Source organism: Desmodus rotundus, chromosome 13, assembly GCF_022682495.2.
Source record: "Desmodus rotundus isolate HL8 chromosome 13, HLdesRot8A.1, whole genome shotgun sequence".
Taxonomy (NCBI): Eukaryota; Metazoa; Chordata; class Mammalia; order Chiroptera; family Phyllostomidae; genus Desmodus; species Desmodus rotundus.
Genome location: NC_071399.1, coordinates 30,536,967 through 30,560,368, shown reverse-complemented (window position 1 = coordinate 30,560,368; position 23,402 = coordinate 30,536,967). Strand labels below are relative to the sequence as shown.

The 23,402-nt window shown below is 44.1% G+C and overlaps 2 protein-coding genes and 1 non-coding gene across 4 annotated transcripts in view; 1 reads left to right on the top strand and 2 right to left on the bottom strand.

Moving 5' to 3' along the window:
* The window catches only part of COL4A1 (collagen type IV alpha 1 chain), a 152,021-nt gene extending 139,696 nt beyond the window's left edge, over positions 1 to 12,325 (bottom strand). The window contains exon 1 of the mRNA XM_053916317.1: positions 12,193 to 12,325. Coding sequence (XP_053772292.1) covers positions 12,193 to 12,276 — 84 coding nt within the window. The 5' untranslated portion in view covers positions 12,277 to 12,325. The remainder of the gene's footprint in view (positions 1 to 12,192) is intronic.
* Positions 12,326 to 12,384: 59 nt separating this feature from the next.
* The window catches only part of COL4A2 (collagen type IV alpha 2 chain), a 183,858-nt gene continuing 172,840 nt past the window's right edge, over positions 12,385 to 23,402 (top strand). The window contains exons 1-3 of one of the 2 annotated variants that reach the window (XM_045186661.2): positions 12,385 to 12,522; positions 13,048 to 13,130; positions 13,250 to 13,304. In XM_045186661.2, the coding sequence (XP_045042596.2) occupies positions 13,087 to 13,130; positions 13,250 to 13,304 (99 nt within the window). In that variant the 5' untranslated portion in view covers positions 12,385 to 12,522; positions 13,048 to 13,086. Of the gene's footprint in view, positions 12,523 to 12,556; positions 12,765 to 13,047; positions 13,131 to 13,249; positions 13,305 to 23,402 lie in introns of those variants that run through there. The other variant, XM_045186660.3, reaches the window with a different exon arrangement.
* Positions 15,140 to 15,245, bottom strand: LOC112321571 (U6 spliceosomal RNA). Its single transcript, XR_002976543.2, has one exon. It is a non-coding gene; the product is annotated as a U6 spliceosomal RNA (small nuclear RNA).

Here is a 23,402-nt window from a genome sequence, read left to right as displayed (position 1 = left end):
CTTCCATCTGGTATTTCCACACTGATGCTGTTTTCCACCCTAAATCCAAGTTGTTTTCCCATAATTAGCTTTGCACCATTCACAGGGCAAAGAGGAAAACCAAGCTAACTCATTTCCTAGAGATATTTCAAAATTTCTAATTTCTAAATAAATGGAACGACCCTGAATGTCTGCTAGTCTCGTGAATTTACTTTAGACATAATAAAGCTAATAATATTTCCTATACAGAAATTCAGTTCTCTTCCTTATATTTATAACTCTTGACAGAGATGAATTTCTGAGGCTAAGCCACTCCTAAAACAGCAAAGAGGGACATCTTTTAAAATAATTTCTGGCTCAGCATGAAGGAAAACTAAATTGTTTATATTAATTTCATAAACTATCTTTGAGGGCAACAAGTGTTCTCTGTTTTTTTCTACAGACTACACCAGTACCTGGCACATAATGGGTATACAATAAATATTTATTACACAAATGAATGTATGAATGAATGGATACCATTAGTTATATCTATATATATTCATGGTATGCATATATCTAATATGTGTATATATATATGTACATGTGAATATACATATATATATGTTAACTGAAGGCGCTTAATATACAAAAGCCCTAATATTCTATAAATGATCATTTTAATGTAAAAACGCACAAATAAGACTCATTTCCCTAACACATGCGGAGACCTCTGCAGAAAGACTCTTTATCAAGATATTTGGAACTATCCATTTTAAGGCTTTCTAATGGATAAACATCCTCAATCTGTCAAGTGTATTTAGATTGTCCTCTTATACTCTCCCATGCCATGGCTTTCTGACCCCCACCTAAGTTGAATTCTAAAATGGGTCTGGCAGCACATGTTTATATGCCAGTGTTCCTGCCCCAAACATCTTCTATCATGGAAAATGGCCCCAGGCAGACAGAGGCGCAGCCCCTCCAAGTAGGATCAAACTGGACAACGGCAACAGGGGAGATTTCTAGCGCTGGAGCGTGCCACCACTTGGATCTGTCTCCACACTGGCCGCTCACTGATCTCCATGACTGACCGACTTAAGTGGGATTTCTTAGGAGTGGTAAATCAATCACTAAAGATGGGGCTGTCCTCAGTCAAACCCATCAACTCTAGTGAGAAGTTACTCCCAGAAACCACGTGCATTTGGGAAGCTGAGGACACAGTCCTGGGGGCCCTCCTTCTGATGATAAGGAAGAGATAACTTTTCCCATTTTACCAGACCTCTCTGACATGATTCACTTTTGCACAAAGCCCTGTTAAACTACTATGTTCTTTTTATGTTAGTTACACCTCTTCCAAGTGGCTATAAAATACCAGCTGTTGGAGTATCTTGCAAGAATCTGAAACTGTGGCAATGCTGCCACTTTCTATACAAATCACTACAATGTATTCATTTCAATTTGCTTCTGTTTGTTTATTTTTGTCATGCTTTGAAGCCCAGTTTTCCATCTTGGAATACTTTTGAGATAGAATTATGCCCTTAAAGTTATGCAATAAAAACATATTTGGTTAATTTTAGTGTGTGAACCTCATTATAATTCAAACATTTGTAAATTTTCCAAGAAGTTCATCTCATCTTAAGGAATTAAATAGAGGTAAAAGAAAGATATGTTTTAGTCAATGTACTTTTAGTGACAGATGAATATCAATAATGTAATAATAAAATCAAAAATAAGAGCTAACGTTTCTTGGGCTCATGGCAATCACTCACATATGTGCTTTACACATATTATCACGTGTACCATCTTCACAACAATCTTATAAAGCAATAGTATCATTACTTCTATTTACAGGTGAGAAGACTGGGGCACAGAGGGGTTGAATAGGTTGGCTAAGGTCAAATAGCTAGTCCCTGGTAAATCAAAAATTCAAACACAGGTGGTCTGTCTCCAGAGTCAGATTGTATGATGTTTTTTCTAAAAGATCAGAACCTAAGTGAAAACTTTTTGGGCAAAAAAAAGAACATTGGAGGTTTTAATTTTTGGCATAATAGCTATTGTACCATTATTAGAATTATTCTTCTTTTACCTTGGGCATATACCAGAATAAAAAGTATATAAACAATTCTAATCACTTGCATATTTTCTGACCCTGAGTGAGTGCTCAACACACATTCACTGAACAGATTTTGAATACCGGAATCAAGAAACTGAGTTACCAACCTATTAATTCGTGCTACATGCTTAAGTGAATTCTTAGCCTTACTTGGTTTATTTTCACTACATAAAAAACAATGAGACTTTGGTTATAAATTGGCTTCTAGCCTAAAACAACGCTCAAAGTTATGTATGCTTTAAATGAATTACTAGTCAAGAGGAAAAAAAAAACATGTCTATTAAAATACTAATGGGTGACTACTCCATGAAAGAAGGGAAAACAACCAAGGTCAACAAGAAATAATAAAAAATGATTAATTATAGAATTTTTAAAAAAGTTTTAAAAGTCTAAATTCCAGAATAAAGAAATACAATCTTATTATTTTGAAGTATTTGGGAAAACAAAGTTTAATTATTACTACGGCGCCCAATAGTTATTTGCTCCAAGTTGCTTTAACAAACTGGTAAAAAGCATCTGTCGTTAGCATGTTTATGCAAAACGGTCTGTTAAATATAAGGTAAGAATGTGGGGTGAACCAGGAAGACGGCCTGATGCACATGCTGCGTAATAAAGTGTCCCCTCCCCAGTTTATCAGTGAATAGCATTGATTCCGGACCAACTTTACATATTTATCCAAAGTACATCTGACCCAGGGGTTGAACTACCCACGTTGAGGTACATTTTTCCCCATCACTGACCCATTTTTCTGTTTTGGCAAGTTAATCTTAATTTTATAGGCCATTTCCTGACCTAAATTTAGTAGTTATTTTAAACCACTAACCCCAAATGGTCTTTAATCTCCAGGAAATGGATTTGGCCACAATACGATACAAAACAGAAATTCCTCGCAGGAGGCCAAGTGGTCAAGATACAAAGGAGGTGAGTGAGGGCGAACACTGCAGGAACCTGAAGTCACAGGACGGGAGTCCAGCCTCGCAGGCTCTGACTGGGTTCTGCAGCTGGCCAGCCTCCGAGCACACAGTCCAAGCCCATTCTCAGCAGGTGTGTGGGAATAAACAGTCACTAAAGATGGTAAAACTCTGACAATTACATAATCATGACAAACCTCATGTCCCATGTTCTGACCAGGAAAAGAGGATCACAGTGGATGAGGATCTTCTCTAAGCACCAGCTGCCCCCACCTCCCATCAGCCAAGCCTTCTCCAAATTAATTCTTGAGCATCCTGACACTACACTCATGCTTCTAGACCCTCTTCCTACTCCCAACCCTTCAAATAACACTGCAGAGCTGAAACTGACCTTGCTGGCAGTCACAACAACCAACAAGAAAAAAAAGATAATGATTACTGAAAAAGTCACTTTAAATGCAATGGTTCATCTTCTTCTGGAGTGTAAACTAATGTCCCAGAACAGCCTGTTTATAGTTCACATCCATGAAACCACTTCTCCTGGAAAAAGAAGACAATGGATGAGATCTATGGCCTCCAGACCCACAGCATCAATATCACCTGTTAGAAATGCAATTCTCAGATGAACCCCATACCCCCTGAATCAGAACCCCTGGGAGTGGGGCCTGGCATCTGTTTCATCAAGCCCTCCAGATCACTCTGCTGTGAGCTCAAGTTCAAGAACTACTGGCATAGGTGACCCTTCTATGGTCTTCTCCAGCCCCAAGATGCCTTGATGGTATAATTACTTTGCTATTTATTGCTCAATTTAATTTAACAAACAGAATAATGCGTGGCACAAAGCCAGCACTGTATAGATGCTTTACAAACATTAACTTGTTTAATCCTCATACATGTTCTCTAAGCAGGGCATTATTTCTGTCCCAATTTTACAGATGAGGAAACACAGGCAGAGAGAAGCAGGTAACTTGAAGCAGTCACACAGTTATAAGAGACACAGCTGGAATTCAAACCAGCACCGATGGGCTTAACCGCTAACCTACTCGGAGCAACTGTGTGGCTGGATTATCTTCCTCTCCAAATGTATTTGAAATGTTGCAACCATCTTTCCAAGAAGTTGTGTGTACATCTCCCTTAGATGCAAGCTTCTTAGAGAAACAGACATTTATTTTGCCTGGCTAATTTCAGAGTCCTTGAAATCAGGCTGAACCCTCAGGTAGTATATGATTTCTATTTAATATGTAAGTTAGACTAAGCATTTTCCAAATGGGTCATTACAAAAAAAAAAAAAAATAGACCAAACTGGTGCTGTGCCCTTTTTCCCAAACAAAATCTCGTATGTCATAGGTAATAATAAAAGAATAATAATAAAAATAATAATAATATTACCTCAACTCAAGCTCTGACACAGAAATAAGTCTGGACCTAGCAAGTAAGTTTCAGGCAACTCAGTATTAACTGTGTGACGTTAAAATGTTATTGTATTCTTCTAAAAATTCTACAATGCAACTCAAAAACTAAATCTAATTAAGAAAAGGAGTTGCTTGTATTTAAATGACTTTTTAAAGTTGATGCTCTTGGAGACATGGAAATAAATGCTCCTATGTGCAAAATAAGTCACTAGTTGCATAAAAGGATAATTGTGGATTTTATAATAAATTTTAATCATTTTTTCATATTATAAATATGCTTAACTTATAAAAATAAAGTATTGTTAGAGTTGTAGAAGCCAAATCTTCCTCTTATTAAAATATACATTAATATTATATCTTTAAAAGACATGAAGGAAAAATAACAAAATAGTTATCATTGGGTTTTTTGTAACATTCTGAAGCAAGAAACCAATATTGACTGACTATCCTCAGAAATGTCCCATATGCTAAAAGATCAGTGTTAGGTAAGACATAGCTTTGGGAAGTGAAGACACACACCGCCATGCTAGAAGTCTGTGCAAAGTTTTGGGAATGTTGAGTTACAACTAGAAAACACTGGGTTTTGTTCTTCATAAAAGGATATGTTTATTTTCTAACGTAGAAACTCAATAAAAAATTTTAAACAATTTTAATTAAATGTCAAATATAGGAACACTCTCTCTCCAAATGTTCCGCTGAGATGGACAAAATTTATTTAGTCAACTAAACGCTGAGTGAACATACAAATGGCTTCTCCAATTTTTGGTATATTTGGTGACATGAGACTAGACAACTGACCTCAAATTGGCTTTTTCCAGTTCACAGCCGATATCTCTTGCTGTTACCTGAATAAGAAAGAAATGCCCACAGTACACTAAGACATTTATTTATTCAGCAATAAACAAGAGTAATTCCAAAATTCTGAACAAAGTACTGATTCCAAGAGCAATAAAAAATTAGGAGATTGGATAATTCTCCTTTATCAGCAAGTGACAAAACCAAGAAATACACAGAAGCCTGCGTGGCGTGTGGTGTACGGCTTTAATATCTGATTCAGACACTTCACATTTGTCTTTTACTTTAGCACAAATCCAGCAAGCTTTAAAACTCATGTGACATAAAGTGTTCTTATAGTGTTCAGATTGAAAACCAAAGGCAGCAAAGCTAGGAATATTACTAAACCACGGAATAAACTATTTACATAAAGAGTTCAGCATTGTATACATTTCCAAGTTGTGTTTAGTCTATGGTGAAATATCTACTCTAAATTTCAAATTGAGAGGAAACACCTTCTTTTGGCATTACTTTTCTTGTGTTTTTTAAAACTACCACAGGGGTCAGCAATGTAACAGAATCTACTTGAGCCAGCACACAGCTCCACTGAGACTCTCCCAGGGGTCCTGGGCAAATGGCAGCCAGACATATTGGAATCAATTACAAGTAATTAATGATTTCCCTCCATGTGTCAGGCACTTGCACAGACAGTGGGAACATTTTAACAAAGCAGCTCTGTCCTCCAGCACCTCATAATTTCGGAGGTGTCAAACCAAAGACAGAAGACAATGTGATCCCAGCCACATGGCAGTGATAACACCCAACATTTCCTGAATGCTTACTTGCTTCATGTGCACTGAGCAACAGGAAGGTATCCGAAGACCCTGCATTACTCTCATTTAATATATCAGGGACCAAGGCCCAAAGGGATAACACTGCTCCCTGGAATACAGAAATTTGCTCTTCATGACAATTACCCAAGCTGCATGTTGGGAAGAAGTGAAGAATGAGGCCAGATAAATTCCATGGATCTATAGTGTGAGAGGTATGCAAAACCAAGCCAAATTAAAATGAGATACCACTACACACCTATCAGAATGGCCAAGATCCAACACACTGACAATGCTAAATGCTGCGGAGTATGTGGAGCAAAAGGCACTCTCATTCATTGCTGGTGGGAATGCAAAATGGTACAGCCACTTTGGAAGACAGTTTGACGGTTTCTTATAACACTAAACATACTCTTACCCTACAACGCAGCCATCAAGTGCTTTGGTATTTATTCAAATGAGCCGAAAACATATCCACACAAAAGCCTGCACAGGGATGTTTACAGCAGCTTTATTTAAAATTGTCAAAACTTGTAAGCAACCAAGATGCCCTTCAGTAGGTGAGCAGACAGATAAAATGTGGTACATCAGATAACGGTTATTACTCAAGGCTGAAAAGAAATGAGCTACCAAGCCATGAAAAGACATGGGGAAAACTTGAATGCATATTACTAAGTGAAAGAAGCCAACATGGAAAGGTTACATAATGCATGATTCCAAATATATGACCTTCTGGAAAAGGCAAATCTACAGAGACAGTAAAAACATCAGTGGTTGTGAAAAGTTTGGGGTGGAGAAGGATGAACAGGCAGAGAGCACAGAGGAGTTTTAGAGCAGTGAAAATACTCTGTGTGATACTGTAACGGCAGGTACATGTCACTGTGTATTTGTCCAAGCCCATAGAATGTACACCACCAAGAGTGAACCCTAATGTAAACTATGGACTTTGGATGATAATGACGTGTCAATATCGGTTCATCACTTGTGACAAATGTACCACTCTGGTGGGGCACGTTGATAATGGGAGAGGATATGCTTGTGCGGACATAGGAGTTATATGGGAAATTCCTGTACCTTTCTCTCAATTTTGCTTTGAACCTAAAACTGCCCTAAAAAATACAGACTTTATTTTAAAAGTGAACAGAAACTACCCAACCAAAGAGATGGAAAGCTTTGGTCAGACAGTAGGCAGCCACTGTCAGATCCTGAGCAGTGGAATCACCTGGTCATATGTAGGATCTCTGAAGAGAACAAGTGTCTGAAAGAAGGGGCGGGAGTCAGCAGGGTTTGTGGCAATGCTGGCACAAGGGGAGTAGACCTCAAATGAGGTCACAACCATGGAAAGAGAAAGCAGGGGGACTCTTAAGAAGCATGTACAAAGGAAGGTTGATCCGGTGGCTGAGTGACAGGGAGGATAAAAGAGAGGGAAGGGGGAGGTCTCTCCAGATGTAGTCATGGTCTCTCGGCCAAGCATCAAGAATACCAGGGGTGCCAATGACCAAAATGGGAGAGTTGGGAAGTGCAGTTCATCTGAGTGTGAGATAGTAAGTTCAGTTCTGGGCATACTTGCTTAGTCTGCCATCAAAGCTGGACAGCCCAGGTGATGTGTTCCATGGGAATGTGACGACACTAAACTGGAGCTCGAAAAAGGAGGTTTGGAGTCACCCTCACAGAAGGTGATGAATCATGGCAGTACATCTCCCCAGGTAATGAGGGTAGAGAAAAAAGAGAAGCCAGCTGAGGCCTACCCACATGGTACAGCCACTGAGGGGTTTGGAAGAGGGAGAAGAAAAAAGAAGCAGAGAACTAGAAAGAAGACTAGAGTAGACTCATGTTACAGGAGTAAACTAGGAGAACAATGGGAGGGGGGGTTCAGTGAGGATTGAACCAGCTCACTGTATACCAGACTATAAAAATATTAACCCCAAAGTAATTCTTACAGTGTTAAACTCCTCAAAAGAAACAGACAATTGAAATATGTTCTGGTTTATTTTACATCCCCTTTCATTGTATGAGTAAGAATGGTAGGAATATGTCTTTTGTATTGTTCTATAGTCAACATTTTTTTACTGGTTGCTTAATAATAGCAGGAAAAACAATGCTCTAGTGATATTATTTTAGGCATTCTATTGTTGCTTTTGCTTACTCTAGCCCACAAACTCAAAACACCAAATCTGCTTGAGAGACATTTTAATGAAGTTAATCCTTTTTCAATTTCTGGAACAATTGTTATATCAAACATTGTATACCTCAGCAAAACAAGAATTGTCATTTATTCACTTCTTACTGCCCTCCTGATTTCTAAAAGGATTTGTTTTAGAAAGTCACTTGTAGGTTCAATTGGTCTGGAAAATCTTTAGCAGCTCTTAACTAGATAGCTGAACTTGTTAAATGACGTCCTTCCTTACCAGTCCCAAGACATTTGCCAACAGTCTTGTTAATGAATAATGTAAGGCTTTGTGAATTCCCTCATGTCCTTGCCCAAGTGAGGGGAGGTTTTCTGGGTCAGTTCCTAAAGGTGGTCCTGCCTAGAATCAGTCACCCATCCTGCCCGTCTCCAAACATCCCAGTGTACTTGCAGCCTCAGGGGAAGCACCACCACCAATCCCAGCGCCCTAACTCAGTTAGAGCTACATACTTCTCATCCCTGGGCTCCCAGACCTTGCCCTCATTGTCTCTCTACCCCTCTGAGACAAAAGTTCAGCTATCAGGATTGCTGATAACAGAAACAATGATATCTTGGTATCTCAAAGGAGGGAACTTTAAGGATCATCTTTAAATGCAAAGACCTTTAGACTTTCAAAAGGACAAGTAGAATTACCATACCCATGTATGATACCCCACAAGAGTGCATATAAAAAAAAACCATGCTGCGTTTATAGTTTCTGTTTCTTCCTCAGATTTAGAGGTGGGATGTACTCCCAGAGGTTTCTCTGAGTTCCCCAAAGTTGGGTTAGGTGCTTCTGCGGCCCTTGGATTATCTTGATTGTAGCAATTGCCAGCATGAGTTGTATTTGCCTCTTTTTTCTCAGTATTTCTCCCGAGGCAGAGACGTCCCGGGAGGCAGAGAGTGGGCCCCCGTCACTGTTGCATGGCCAGCACCTGGCAGAGTGCACGGCATGAACACATGGTCAGGGAGCACGTACAGAATGAAGGAAGGAAGGGATGAATCCCAGGGAACAGGGGCAGATCAACCAGGGAAACTGAGGTACTAGGGAGTCCTCCAAAATCATCTACTTAATCAGAGCAGACACAAAAGTTAGGATCCTCTTGTCCCTAAACCACTGTCTTCGGTGTGATGTGACTAACATATGCCACAAATAATTTTGCATGAGTACACTCTTACACACACATAATTTATGTACATTATTTCTTCTGGAAGCATGAGAGATGCTTCCTTCCACGTTGGTCCTATTCTATACACAAAGAACATGATGACTTGGATTCTATCTTCACCAATCTCACTTCCAAAATATTGGGTTCATGTTGCTGTCATTAGGACTATATCAAAATCAGTCTTCTCATTTAAATTACATTTCCAGTAGAACACGGTCCCTACCCACATGGAAATTAAGTCTCACACCATTTGAGTCCTAAGTCATTCGGTCATAGGAGCGGTGACTCATGGTCTGGAGATGCCAGTATTGATAGGCAGGCATCATGCATCATGACACTTAGGTAAAGTTCACATTTCTGACCTCAAGAAGTAATTTGTTAAGAAGCATCATCACACCAGGTAAAGTTCACATTTCTGACCCCGAGAAATAATTTGTTAAGAAGCATCACGCAGACCCATTGGAGCTGCAGAAGGAACAATTCATTCAGTCCAAGATGACTGACTGCGTGACTGAGAACACAAGGCACTCACCATCCTAACACTAGCAGCACATTTTTGTCTCAGGCCTGCACACTGTTCCTCCTTTCTCGCCTAAGAAAGAAGAGTTGGGGTAGGTGTGGCCAAAACCACTGGCTTAGGAAATCCATCTACTAGTAAATGAACAGTATAACCACAGCAGATATGGTCAAATGTAAAATCAAACAGACTTTCATATGAAAAATAAATAAGTGCAATTTGTGCCCAGCACATAGTAGGTGACATTTGGGTACACAATGCAAGTCACGTGTGATTCAGATAATCCAAAGGAGAAGGTAATCAAAGAATTATTCATGTTAGCTTTTAAAGTAGGATTTGATTGATTTGTGACACCTTATCATTCAAAATGTATTTTTAAATTACATTTTGCTTGGATCGATATTGAAGTTATTTCAACTTTTTGGTATACCTAACAGCTGATTTTGGAAGAAGTTAAGCAAAAGATGCTGTTGATGACATGAAAAGTGAGACAATTTTTAAATTTAGCCAGATATTATTTTTAAGTGGATTTTCTTATATATCCAGAAGTAATATGTATCTCTTTGTAATTAAGCCAGGAAAAATATAGTGTAATGAAAATATCTGTTAAGTCAACTGGTGATTGGGGGCATCTACATATCAGATTTCTTAAAACACTGTGGTAACTTGATGGAGCAAAGCTAGTGGATGGGAATGTACCTGGGCTTTAGAGAGTAAAGGGAAGTAAAAAATCCCCACCTCAACAGTAATGAGTTTTATTCCCCGGGTACGAACAGGAGTTTCCATCAGTGAGTGGCTGATTCCTTAAAGTCCTGGCTATTTGAAAAGCTAGCTCTTACAATTAGCTTTGCTTTATTAATATTATCAATCAGAACATCTAAGTCTAAACAAAGGTTCATATTTCCAGATAGAGAACTTCCTCTCATTAACTTGCCATCAGGTTTAGCAATCTCTCCTTGGTGGTGTTGTATCTTTGGGTTAATATTTCTACATCCAAAGAAAGTGTTCTAGAGCCTCCTCTTTTGAAAGTAGTTTGTCATGGTCACTGGAGAGCGTTTAAATAACTGACTTCCATGCGAGGATAGACAGTGGGCTAAGAGCAACAATCTGAGGTTAACTTCTAGTGTAATCATTACTCCTTTCAATACCCAGTGAAGGCACTGCCAGCAAGAAGTCAAACTCTCGATGGTGAGACATGTGTGCATATTACCAGTTTATTCTGGCGTGTAACAGTTAATAATTTATATACAGTGAAGCAGAGTCAGTGAATATCATTTTTCCAGAAGAGAAGAAACAAACTAACCGAAAACCTAACAGCAAGATTAGCATTTGAAACAGGAAGAGTCTGTGAGATATATGGTAAGTAGCAACATCATTTTCAAACATGGGGGGGGTGATGCAAAATGTGTTCAGGAGCCACACCTTCCTGCAATTTTGTCTACAGGGCTTTGACACTAGGGAACAGCTGAGGTCTTTCTTCAGAAAGGAATAAAGGGACGGGAAGGGAAAGGGAAAGAACAACGGTACATCAAGGACAGTCCAGAGCTGGAAGCCTTTACTCCTGCGAACTGAACTCCCAGCTCCATTCCGGACAAGCTCATAGCTGGAGGAAATGAAAACTAGGAAAACAATTTGTACACAGAACAATGAGATGGAGTTTCATTTTTGTTTCACATTCAAATATAAACGTGGTTATAATTTTTAAAGTATATTTAAAAAAGACAACGATAGAGTATGGTAACTTTTTAAGGCTGCAATGCAAAAGAGCCCCACTTCTGCTCCTGAGCGTGCTTTAGCAACAGAAAGTCGTGGGAAAGCAAAGACACAGCTGTTTCCAGGCAAACAGCCCAGACTGTTCAGCATCAACCACCAGTCTCCAAAAACGAGAGAAACACGCCCAAAGAGACTCCTGGGCACATGTGTAAGGCTCCGATCAGCGTAGGGAGCGCGTGTCTACCCCTCCTGCCCCCAACTCAGCCGGGCACCCAGGGCAGGTGAGGGAGGCCAGCCGCTGAGCGCCCGGCGGTACGAGTTCAAATCCCGCTGACTCCCGAGCACCCTTACCCCACACAGTGCGCACCAAGTTCTGGCTCGCTTGCCCCCCAGGCCCTGGGGAGTCCTCCAACTCGCCCTTACCCAGGCCACAACAAAGGAATCTCCCTAATGGATGTGCGATCGCAGCCCACAGGGATTACCAGGGGAGTTCGGGAAGAGTGCACCTGGCCGTGCCACAAGCGACCCCGAGGGGCGGGCGGGAGGCTCTGGCCAGGGACAAAGGGGTAGCGCGGGGCGCCCGGAGCGCAGGGCGGGGCGCCGGGGAGCCCAGCCGGCCGGGACTCACCTTCGCAGCGGCCCGGCTGCGCTCCTCGTGGAGCAGAAGGGCTGCGGGCAGCAGGAGCAGCCAGACGCCGAGCCCGGGCCCCATGGTGGCGCGCCCGGGGCGGCGGCAACCCGCGGCCGGCGGTGGGGGACGGCGGTCGAGCGCTCGGGGGCCGCGGAGGGCGGATCACTCTCGGAGGGCCGGGGCGTAAGCGCGGAGCGCCGTCCGGGACACGGCGGCTTGCAGTGGAGACCTGAGTGAGGCCAGGCGAGCTCCTCAATTTGTTGGCGCTGCCCCCTCCCCTCGGCGGCGCGCGGGCGGCGTCTCAAAGGGGAGGACCCTACGACGCGGGTAAGAGGCGGCGGGAGCGCGCGTCCCGGGGACTGTGGCTGCCGCGCACCAGGGCACCAGGGCTCAGCTCCGCAGCCAGCGGCTTCGGCGGCGCGACCCTGCGTCCCCGCGCTCCCTGACTGCGCGGAGGACAGAAGGCGGACGCGCGGCCCGGAGGCCAGCGTCCGAGGAGCCCGAGAGGGCGGACGCGCTGCTGGTGTGCCGCCGGCCGGCGCTTCTGAGGAGCGGAAGCCGGGCCCGAGGTGAGAGCAGCCCAGGGACGCGGAGATCTAGGCGGAGGGCACGGACTTGGGGCGACCTGTGCAGTCTGTTAGGAACGGGAGGGGAGGATGGAGATCGAGCGGCCTCTCCTAAGCAGCACCAACCAGGGCCTAGGTGGGAAGGCTCCCCTTTCTTCTATCTCGTAGTGCAGAGAGGTGGGGGGCGCACCCCGCTCTCCCACGTCTCACCGACGGAAGCGGCGGCTAAGACGCTTCCCTCCTTAGCCCCTGCTTAGCCCGCTTTCTCTCTCTCCTTCCACGCTAGGAGGGACCGACCCGAGCCCAGACTGGCTGAATTGGGATCATGGACAGAGACCGGTGCACGCCGTTGGGCCCTGCCCTGCAACGGTGAGCGACTTTCTGCTTTGCCCCTTGGCTCCCGCAAACGGGGCCCTTCCGTGTAAGTTTAAGGAACTGCCAGGCTAGGGCCGCACGCTCATGGCGCTTTTCCTCCCTCGCCCATCCAGGTGGCTGCTGCTGGTGGCGCTGACAGTGGGACTCCTGGCCCACAGCGGCCTGGCGGTAAGTCCTGGCTCCCGTTCACGGGCTTCGGTTCGCGTGCCGGAGAGTGGTTGGGACTCGGAGTGCCCTTGCCAGAATGCAGCTCGTGCCTGCTCACCTGAGCGTGGCTGTGTGTGTGCCGCTGTGCCCTCCTACAGCCCCTGCCCAGCCCAGGTTCTGAGAAAGCGCGCTGTCCCCAAGGAACTTCTCGGGTTTGCCTTCCCTTGGGTTCCCCACCGTCAGTCTGTGCGTTACAGGCATCAGCCCTTCCGCGGGAGCCAATAATTTAAAACGTAGCCTGCGGCACCCTTTTCCTAAGTTAGGCAAGGCTCCAGCCTTAGAAGCCAGGGAAGGCTGTCGTACTGAAGCCAATGAGGCGCCAGGGTTGCGGGGAGAAATGTGTTTGTGGAACTCAGAAGCTGGTGCTAGTTACTGCCCTTGGCAGAGAGTTTTCTGGTTCTTTTAAATGAAAGGCTTGGGGGGTGGGGGCGGGGGACGAGGGAGGGGCGGGGCGTAGAGGACAGCCAGCAACGTAGTTCATTGTAACCGGGAGGGAACAATGACTGAATCCTCGGTTTTATACCAACACTTGGTTTGGCCCTGGAAGAGCCACAGTGGGAGCTGCTAAAGCTCCCACCTGTGACCGGTTACTGTGTGCCCCTCACCCCAGGAGCCACGTCATTCCAGGTAGCTCTGTCCATATTGTCATTGTACTGGTGACTGCACAGTGGGATTTTAAAATTGTGCTTAAATAATAGGAGCCACTTTTACTGAGTTTTATGTAGTGTGGCTGAAGTGCCACAGGACTGGTGGGTCTCTTCAGTTGATGACACAAATGTTTAAACTGGGACTGGAAATTGAGGGGACTACCTAGGTGTCCTGGACCCCATCCTCTCTACACTGTGTTGGAATATGATTTCTGTCACACCTGGTTTCCCAGGAGACTCCTGTTGGGAATTCCCTCTATTCTCGAGGGTTCCCACTCTGGGTCAAGTGCACATGCAGGGTCAATGGGAAGCTATATTTGCGCTTTGATTTAAATTCTCACATTGTTCTATTCTCATGTAAAACAAAGATTTTTAACAGGCTGTGAGCAAGGAAGAACTACCCTAGCCTGGAAAAGAACCTTTAGCCTTATTTTTCTGCTGCCTTGTGCCCCAGTTCAGGGATTGGGAAGTTAGAGTCTTTGAACAAAATATTCCAGGCCAAAGTCTTCTTAAAACTCAGGTCTGTTTCTGCCTTTCTACATGTGCTGATAGAAGCAGATCAGAACCTGGCTGTTTGACTCTAGTGGGTCTTTATGCACATATGACATTAGAAGACGTGGCTTAGTTATGAGCCAGAACAGTGTGCACACATTCAAAGACAAATGAGGTTTCTAGAAAGGAAAGCACTGAATCCTGTTGGGCATGTGTGCATTGCCCGTTCTGTTTCCCACACCCTTTCGTCCCCCAGAATCATTTTTGTAACATCAGTGATTTCTTTCTGAAGGATAGTAAGAGTCCTGGAAGTCTTACCTAGTACTGATCCTAAAATTGCTGGAAAGGGCTTCATGTCAAAACACCTGGGTCCTAAACGCAGCTCTACCCAGTCTCATAAATCCTGGTTTCTATACTTTGAACAGGAAGAGAATATTCCCCAGCTTCTTACACAGGATATTTCTCTGTCACATGTACTACACCTCTCTGCCTTCCTCCAAAACTTGTCAGATGCTGCAAACTCACTTGAGTCTTTTTGCTCTCTGATCCTTGGGTGGGACCTAGGGCATTTATTGCCTAGCTTCTCAGAGTACAGTCCTTGGAAGCCTACACTCACCTGGAAAGTCCGGTAAAAAAATTCAGACTTTCTGGTCCACAGACCTTCTCATCAGACTTTCTGGTCCACAGACCTTCTTGCACAGGGGCCATTCTAATCTTCTCTGTATCATTCCAATTTTAGTGTATGTGCTGCCAAAGCGAGCACAAGTCCACAGACCTTCTCATCAGACTTCCTGGGGTGGAGCCTCGGAGTCTGCATTCCCACTTGATGCCAGAGTTTTGGAACCAGTGAGCCAAAGTATTGTATTGAGTGGCAGTGGGAATAACTTGTCAATTTATTTAATGTCCCCAGGCTTTAGATTCTAAATCAACAAATAAAAACAGATCAATACTTCTGAGTTACTTTATTAGAGACATTAATAGTATTATTTAACAGGCACGCAATTTGTGATGCTGAACAATGGATCTTCTACTTATTAACATCTTACCACTGCTTTTAATGGCTGTTACTCATACAATAATTTCTTGATCTTTAACTGTATTCATTAAAATAGTTTTCTTAATTGTGACAAGTGCAGCTCCTCCCCTGTTTGCGTGCTATGCTGAAAAATCCTCTCTCATTGCCTATTTGTACCAAGGACTCTTTCCAGGGATAGGTCAATTCAGTAAAAAGGGCTGTTCATTGTTGAGTGAAAAGATTGTAGCAGAAATAGCTACAAATAGTTAGCAAAGAGAATAATTATTGAATGAGTACTTCCTATGTGCCAATTTGTGTGTCTTAATCATTCTGAGCCTCATCGAAAAACATATCCATGACATAGGTAACTATTGCCCACCCCCACCCCCCATTTTACTGGTGGGAATACAGAGGCACAAAGAGTTTAAACAACATGCCCAAGGTCTCTCTTTATAAGTGGCACACATGGGATTTGAACCCAGACACTTGCTAACTGCACCGAGTTTCCCAGGATCAGACTATATGTCAATAGTGTGGCTACTCCTGAGATTCAGTATTTGAGTCTTCTAGTTGTGCTTTCTCCTTGCTCTTAACTGCAACTAACAAAGTGTTGTGTTGAGAGCCTGGTTCTCCCCCTCTGATGCTTTGCTCTGAAGAACAGGAGCCCAGAGCAAGGGAGGAGCAATATGATCAGGTGTCCAAAGGAGAAAAGGAAGCAGAAATCCCACTGGGCAGCCTGGGTGCGGGACCCAAAGTAAAACACTTGTGCTTTGCACGTGCAACTGTGGGCAGCACTCCCTGTTGTTGTTCAGGTTGTCATCTTGAGTGCAATGCCCTGTCTTGAATGCAATGCCAAGGTGCCAAGTGCATTTGCAGAGGGCCCTTCCTAAAAGGCAGTGCAGCGTAATGGCTACCACTCCACAATCTGAAGGCAGACTGCCTGGGGGCCCTTCCCAGCTCTGCAGCTGATGAGCTGCTGTCTACCCGTGGCACTCATCAAACCCCTATGTCCTGCAGTGGGGATGTTACCAATGGTATCCACCTCTAGGTTAGGGACCGTCAGATGAGTGGACATGTGTGAAGTGCCGTGGAGTGTGGCACAGAGCAAGTGCTCAAGGTGTCGGCTGGTCCTGTCAGGGAAGGTTCTGGCAGCAGCATGCTTCTGGCCTTCAAGGTGACTTAAAAGCAAAAGCACTCACTGCAGCCTATGCTGAGCATTGTTAGTTATCTTAAGAGATGGGGCAGCAGCCTTGAAGATCTAAGAAACCAGTCCTATGTGATTCTGGGAGGAAGAGAATTACAGAGAACAAAGACCTTCTTTCCCTTAGATTAAATATGCAGAGGGGCTGGGCTGACCTCATGACCGCAGCTGGGGAGACAGGCCACAGACTTTAGATTCTCATAGGTATTAGGGTGTAGCCCTATGTGCGCCCCAGAAAATGCTGGGCTCCAGACTGCCTTCAGCACTAGCTTCAGTTCCCAGGGTGCCTTCTAGGAATCCATGCCCTGGAAAATTCACTTGAAAAATGACGCTCCTACACAGAGCCATACCTTTCCATCTTCCAACAAAAAAAGAAGAAGGAAAGAGCAGCAGCAGTAGTAATATGTTCTAAAAGTTTCCTCTTCTCCTTTCAATCAGTTTATTGATAAATTATGAAAAAATGTATAGTGCTAAAATGCTCCCGATGCCATATTTAAGAATCAGAGAATAGCTCTCTTCCAGAATTCCCTAGAGCTTTAGTCCTATTGTTCAAAATCTGGACCCCTAAGAAGAAGGGAAATATCACAGGGCTCCTTCTTAATGGAAAAACGGGCGTATCTCGGAGGCAATTAAAGCAGTCCTCCCCGGCGGCTTGCACGACTTGGCCGCGGCACAGAACACCAGGGACTCATCGGAGCATCCCAGAGCTGGACGAGGACATGCAGGGAGGATGGCGGGACACGGCTTTAGCACCATCTGTGGGTCTCTTTGGAAGCAGAGAGAGAAAAAAATTGACATTCAAGTAAAAATTCTAGAATAGAAAATAAAGCTTTGCTAAAATAATAAAAATCAAAGGCTTGTCTAACTATCTTCCTGGAGAGAGAGTAAAAAAAATTGGTGACACACTCCAATTAAATCATAGAGAAAATCTGAGGGAAAATGAAAGTGTGGTAAACATGCAACTTTTCAACATTATGTCTGGTAGTGATGACACTACATAAAAGATGGTTTGGAAACGCCTTGTTCTTTTAATCTGAAAAACAGTATTTATTTTTGAGTAGAGGACTGCAGAGAAAGCTCTGAAATTGGCCCCTCACTGTAGCTGCTGCTATCAGTTGGTAGGTGAAATTTGGAACCCAGGCTTGGCTGAGTCAGCTTGTGAACCAGGCAGTGTGTGCCGTCGCTGGTGGCCACTGGGCCAAGGACCACACAGTGTCTTGGGGAACAACAAAACCTCATGGCCACCTGGCTACTAACTGACTGTTTGTAACTTAATGCTTTGGTTCTGGGGCTCGAGGGAAGGCTGAAGAAGAGCTGCTGTACGGTGTCCGTGCTGGGGTGCTCCAGGTGAGCTGGAGAGTCAGAACTGAGAACACAAGGTGACCACACCTGCTGCAGGCCTTTCCCAAGCTGCAACTGCAGAGATGAGTGGGCTCTCGTCCTCCCAGCTGTGTCATTGGGAATGGGAATGCTTTTCCAGGAAAGCATTTGGGCTGCTCCAGGATATGACTTAAAAGTAAAGATGCTACATCAGGCTTTTTATCTTTAGGGTGTGAGAAGCTTCTGGAATTCAATGAATGGAACTTAGATGAGATGAGAGACTGAGCAGGTCATTTGGTGGCTACCTATTGCCACTCCTCTCATATCTGCTCCCTCAGTGAATGAGACTCTCCTGAGAGAGATGAAAACCTGAATGACTCACTAACCTTGATTTTAGGGGCTTCCCTGTAGTGTGATTTTTTCTTTTGATTATTCATGAAAGGAAAAGGGGATATCTAATCTTAGGGAGATTTATGGCATGTAGTCCAATTCTGGCCTGTGGTCAGGAAGTGAATTTCAAAGGAAGTACAAGTCTCTGTCAGTTCCCCTGTAAGTTTTGCCCGTTGGACATCAAGCCCCTGTGGTCCTGGACCTGGTCTCTTCATATTGGTATCTCCCATACCTCCTGGCAGACAGCTGATGTGCACTGGGCATTCCGTTAGCTTGTGTTCTGCTGCCTTGACTGGGGCTGCTGCCTTTTGAAGCAACAAATTATTTTGTAGGAAAAAAAAATATATGCTATTCCAAGTACAGTGCAATATATTGAAGGAGGGAAATAATATTAGTGGAAAAACTGCCAAAATTCTGATGAGTCTATAGTTTAGCTACTGTACTCATGTCAATTTCTAATTTTGACACAATGTGCCAGAGTGGTGTAAGATGTTGACATAGCATCATGGTGTCTGAGCAAGGGTGTAGGAGATACTTCGAATTATCTTTGCAACTTTTCTGCAAATCTAAATTATTTCCAATTAAAAATCTGCTCTTGGAAGCCAAGGACCAGTCACATTTGGCACGCATAAACCAGAGAGACAAGTGCAAAGAAAAAGCTGAGAAGCAGCAAGTCTGAGGCAAGTGAACAGATGTGGCAGGCAAGAGGAAAACACAGTTCCCATTCTTTTCTCTACTAGACTAAGTAAACAAAAGGCACTCCTGTGTACTTGGAAATATAGCAGAAGTAGCCCCTGTTGGAGGATAAGGCTTTGGTCCCCGTAACTTGGGTAGAGTCCTGTGTGAAGAGAGTGGGGGAAAAGAATCCTAAAGGTGTTTGCACAGCCCAGAATCCCATAGGGGGTCTGCGGTGAGCTGCAGTAGCCTCCCTCTTCTTGACCAACTGACGGGGCAGGGAAAACGGTTGCATGGTTGTTTTCCTGAGCTTGCATTGGCATGGCAGGGTTGCACAGTGGTGTCACTTCCAGGGAGACATTAAACCTCGCATGCCTAGAAAACTGGGTCAGTGACTGGAAAGTGGCTCTGCTGGGATGTCCAGTGTCCCTGAGCCCCACCTCCGTACGCCCTCCCTACAGGCCACTGGTGGAATTTGGAGTTAGCAGTCTCCCTGTGGCTATAACTTCTATTTCAGTTACGGGCTGGGAAAAGGGGCCAAGAATGAGGGTGGCCAGTGGCCAATAGCTGTTGCTTCACACCTTTGCCTCTGTCACAACCTTGCAGGAACGGAGCAGCCTCTGTCCCCTGGCCCTTTCCAGTTCTGTTTCATAGCTTTCTATATACACACCCTATCTCCTCTCAGGAGCCTGCCGCCCCTGTGACATGAAGGACACCCTGCCCTATTAGAGTGTCCGTGCAGCCGATACCAGAATGCCTGTGCCGGGCTGGAATCTCTGTTCCTTAAAATTGAGACCCATTCAAGAATCTAATTAGAATGCCCTCTCAAACCACCAGAACTTCTATCATTAGAGATAAATGATTTTCAATCATCATTCATAACTCTTATGGACATTAAACATTTGTCTCACTCGTCCTCGACTGTAATTACTGCTACCACAATCTAAAGGTTAGGGCGGGTTATCTGTTATTTGTTCAGTACATTGTATGCACCAGGGCCTGAAACACGGTAAACACTCAGTAAAGTGTCTGTTCCAGAAACGAGTGGACATGTCAGTTAAAAATGAGTTAGTTGAAAGTATTCAAACAAATCTTTTGAATGAGGAATACAGTCATGGAACAGCTAATGAAAGATGAGATAAAAATACAGTTTTACTAAGTGTGGGGTTTTTTTCCAAATTAAATGCTTCCTCCCAATGGATAAGGGTAGCTGTATATGACAATAAAAGGAGCATTGATCCGTCTATGAAAGATTTGCTTTTTTTCCTAGGCATTGTTTCAACCCCACCCATAAAATTCTCCTGTTGCTGCTTTTGCCCGGGTCAGTTATCTCCATGTGGGAACTACAGAAGAATTTGTGTTATCGAGTTACATGGACTGATTTTCTGGTACCTGGTAGAAATTACGTAACTGTGTTGCTCTGCATGTGGAGCACTTTGGGCTGTGTGACTGTGGAGTGATGTGGGCCCGTGAGAACAGAGGAAAGGGCTTCTGCTAGGGGACACGATCAAAGACGCGTACTACCTGGGAGGCCTCCAAGGCTCTGGTTTGTCCATTAGAGAAAAGAGACGCTGATTAGCAAGGACTGTACAGTAATTGCAAACTGGTGTCAGGAAGGAGGGACACAGGAAACAAACCAGCCCCGTGGGACTTGCTAGTGCACCCTCCCTCCTCTACCCTTACCTCACTGATGCTGGCTCCAGGTTGGAGAAAGGGAAGGGGACCTCTGGGAGGGTCTTGGTGTGGTCCCCCTTGGTGGAGAAACAACAGAAGAATGAGTAACCCTTGAAGATTCTTCTAGTGATCCAGATGCCCCTGGAACAGCTACAGTAATCCACAGGAGAAACACAGCAATTCCCATTTGTTAAACACATTAGTGCCAGGAACTCATCTAAGCCACTGACACAGATTACCTGCTAAACACCCACAACTCTGCGATTATCCCACTTTATAGTGTGCAGACTGAGACGCACACAGGTTTGGGTACTTGTTTAGGTTAATAAGGAATAAAGTTGGGGATGAAGCCCAGGACTCGCTGATTCCAAAGCTTCTGCTCTTAACCGCTGGCTAGGGTGACAAATACCTAGCTTAAAATATATTTTTTTTCCAAAATCCACAAGATGTTGGATACATAAAATATATACAGTATCTAATCATATCTAAATATGTGTATATTATATGTATATATTACTTATCTACATGGAATATATAGAGATAATAGATATAGGTGATAGAGATAGATGATTGATAGGGATAGGTAATAGAGATAGACAGACAGACAGATGAGAGAAATAGAGAACATAGAGCACATACTGGCACCCACAGGCACACACAGCCCTTGGATGCTCCTGGCTCCTTTTTCTGCAAGGACTGCCCAGGCAGAGGACAGGAGAATGAGTGTCTCTAGGGAGCATCAGGCAGACCTGTTCTTCTTAGAGCCCCTCTAGGGTCTGCAGAGAGGCTGGCCTGTGCTTATAGGTGACTGAGCAGCTCGTGAACTCTAAGAAACAAAAGACTAAAGAGGCTGCACTCAGGACAGGCCCACAAAGGATGACCAAGGAAGGCAGGAGAGTGAGCACAGGGTAATCTGAGAGGCAGAACAGAGTTCCTGTGGAGGTCTCCTTCTCCAGGTCCTCTTCAAAACTCCAGGCCATGAAGGTGTATTTACTGCAGCCACCTAAAGGGGAGAGGGACGTGTAAGCATTGCTATCTCAGAGCAGATGGAGATGCTGTTGGACAGTAGTCAGTCCTAACTTGGGGAAAGATGTACTGAAACCCCCTGGAGAGTAAGAGGCAGTCCTAAAATTATCTTAGTTCTGCAGGAAACCCCCATGGTCAGCAGTGGAATGATGACAGAATCCCTTTTTTCCTGGAATAAAGCCAACTTCCTTATGTTGGGGCTGCTTTTGCTGCTATGTTTGTTCTGATGTTCTTCATTGGCGTTTCCCACGTGCCATCAGGTAGACCGGTGTGGTCTATTAAAAAGTGTTGAAGCACCTGGGTTTGAGTCCAAAGACTGGGGAAAGTCACTTTTCCTCTCTGGGCCTCCTTTTCTTCATGTGTAAAACAAGAATGGTAATAACCATGGCACAAATTCCTGGTGAGATACGTGGCCAAATGAACATGTCCAATCCTAGTAGGAATAATGTGTGCTCACAAGTTATGTATACGAATCCTCTTGTGGGCTCAGGTCTGGGTCCAAGTGAGGAGAGACCAGGAGCAGTGGGATGTGTGTGGGGTTAGGGGATGACTGAATTTTTTAGGTTATGTTTGTCACTTGGGATTATCCATGGGTAGAGAGCAATCTTCAGAAGCTCAGTATTTGAGACCTACTTTCTCCCTCCTTTAACTCTGTTATACTTCCAGTATGTCTGGTTTTACATGCGATTGTACTTATTAGCAAACACCTACAGAAGCTGCAGAAGCCCCCTGACTGAGACTTAGAACCATGCCATTCAGAGGGGAACACTAAAGAGCAGGATTGGTGGCAGGGGGGTTACGAGGAATAAGGCTAGCTTGGGTCTTGGCTTGGAAACCTGCTTTTGCGACTTAGGCTGTGTGAATTCAAACAGATTACTTTTAAGTTTTCCTTGCATTTTTAAAACTGGAGTAAAAATTGTTCTAACTCATAAGTGTGTTCTGAGGATAAAAGAAGAAATTGCATGTAAAGACCTTAGCAATCTTAGCATTGTAGTGCTTGCTAAATGTGAGCTAATGGCTACTTGGTTTTAGGTTTTGTTGATTTTGTTTTGTTTTTAATTAAATATGGGTCTTCATGCACAAAACATTAAAAAAAAAAAAAAAAAAAACCCACAACGCTTGAAGCCACAGAGAGAAAAGTTCAACCGTCACTAGACTTTAGAGGAAAACTGTTGCAGGCCTCCCTGCCATGACAGGGAGTTCTCTGTGTGTGGCCTTCAGGGCAGAGGAGGGGAGAGTGCCCAGCAGGGCACGGGGGAGGGGAGGACGACGTGGGTGTGGTGCACTGGGCCAGCAGGACTGAAGGGGCGTGGGCGGGAATTGGGGTGAGAGCCTGCCGTCTTCGTGGGCCCGTGGTGCCCGGAGGCCCAGCCGTGCGTGGACGAGCTCACCAGTGGACAAAGAGTCTACGTGGCAAGGTGGGCGCAGGGGCGTGTTCCCACTGCCTTGAGATAGTCGTTTTCATTTTCTTATGTTTGAGAAATGCCAGCAAAAAAATTAATTTTAATTAAAGGAAAGTCAAGGTATAACTAAATTATTTCCAGAACAAGTGGAAAGACTTAAAAAACAAAGAACGTCCTGTTCAAATAATTCTGCGACCCAAGTGTAATTTAGCAAGG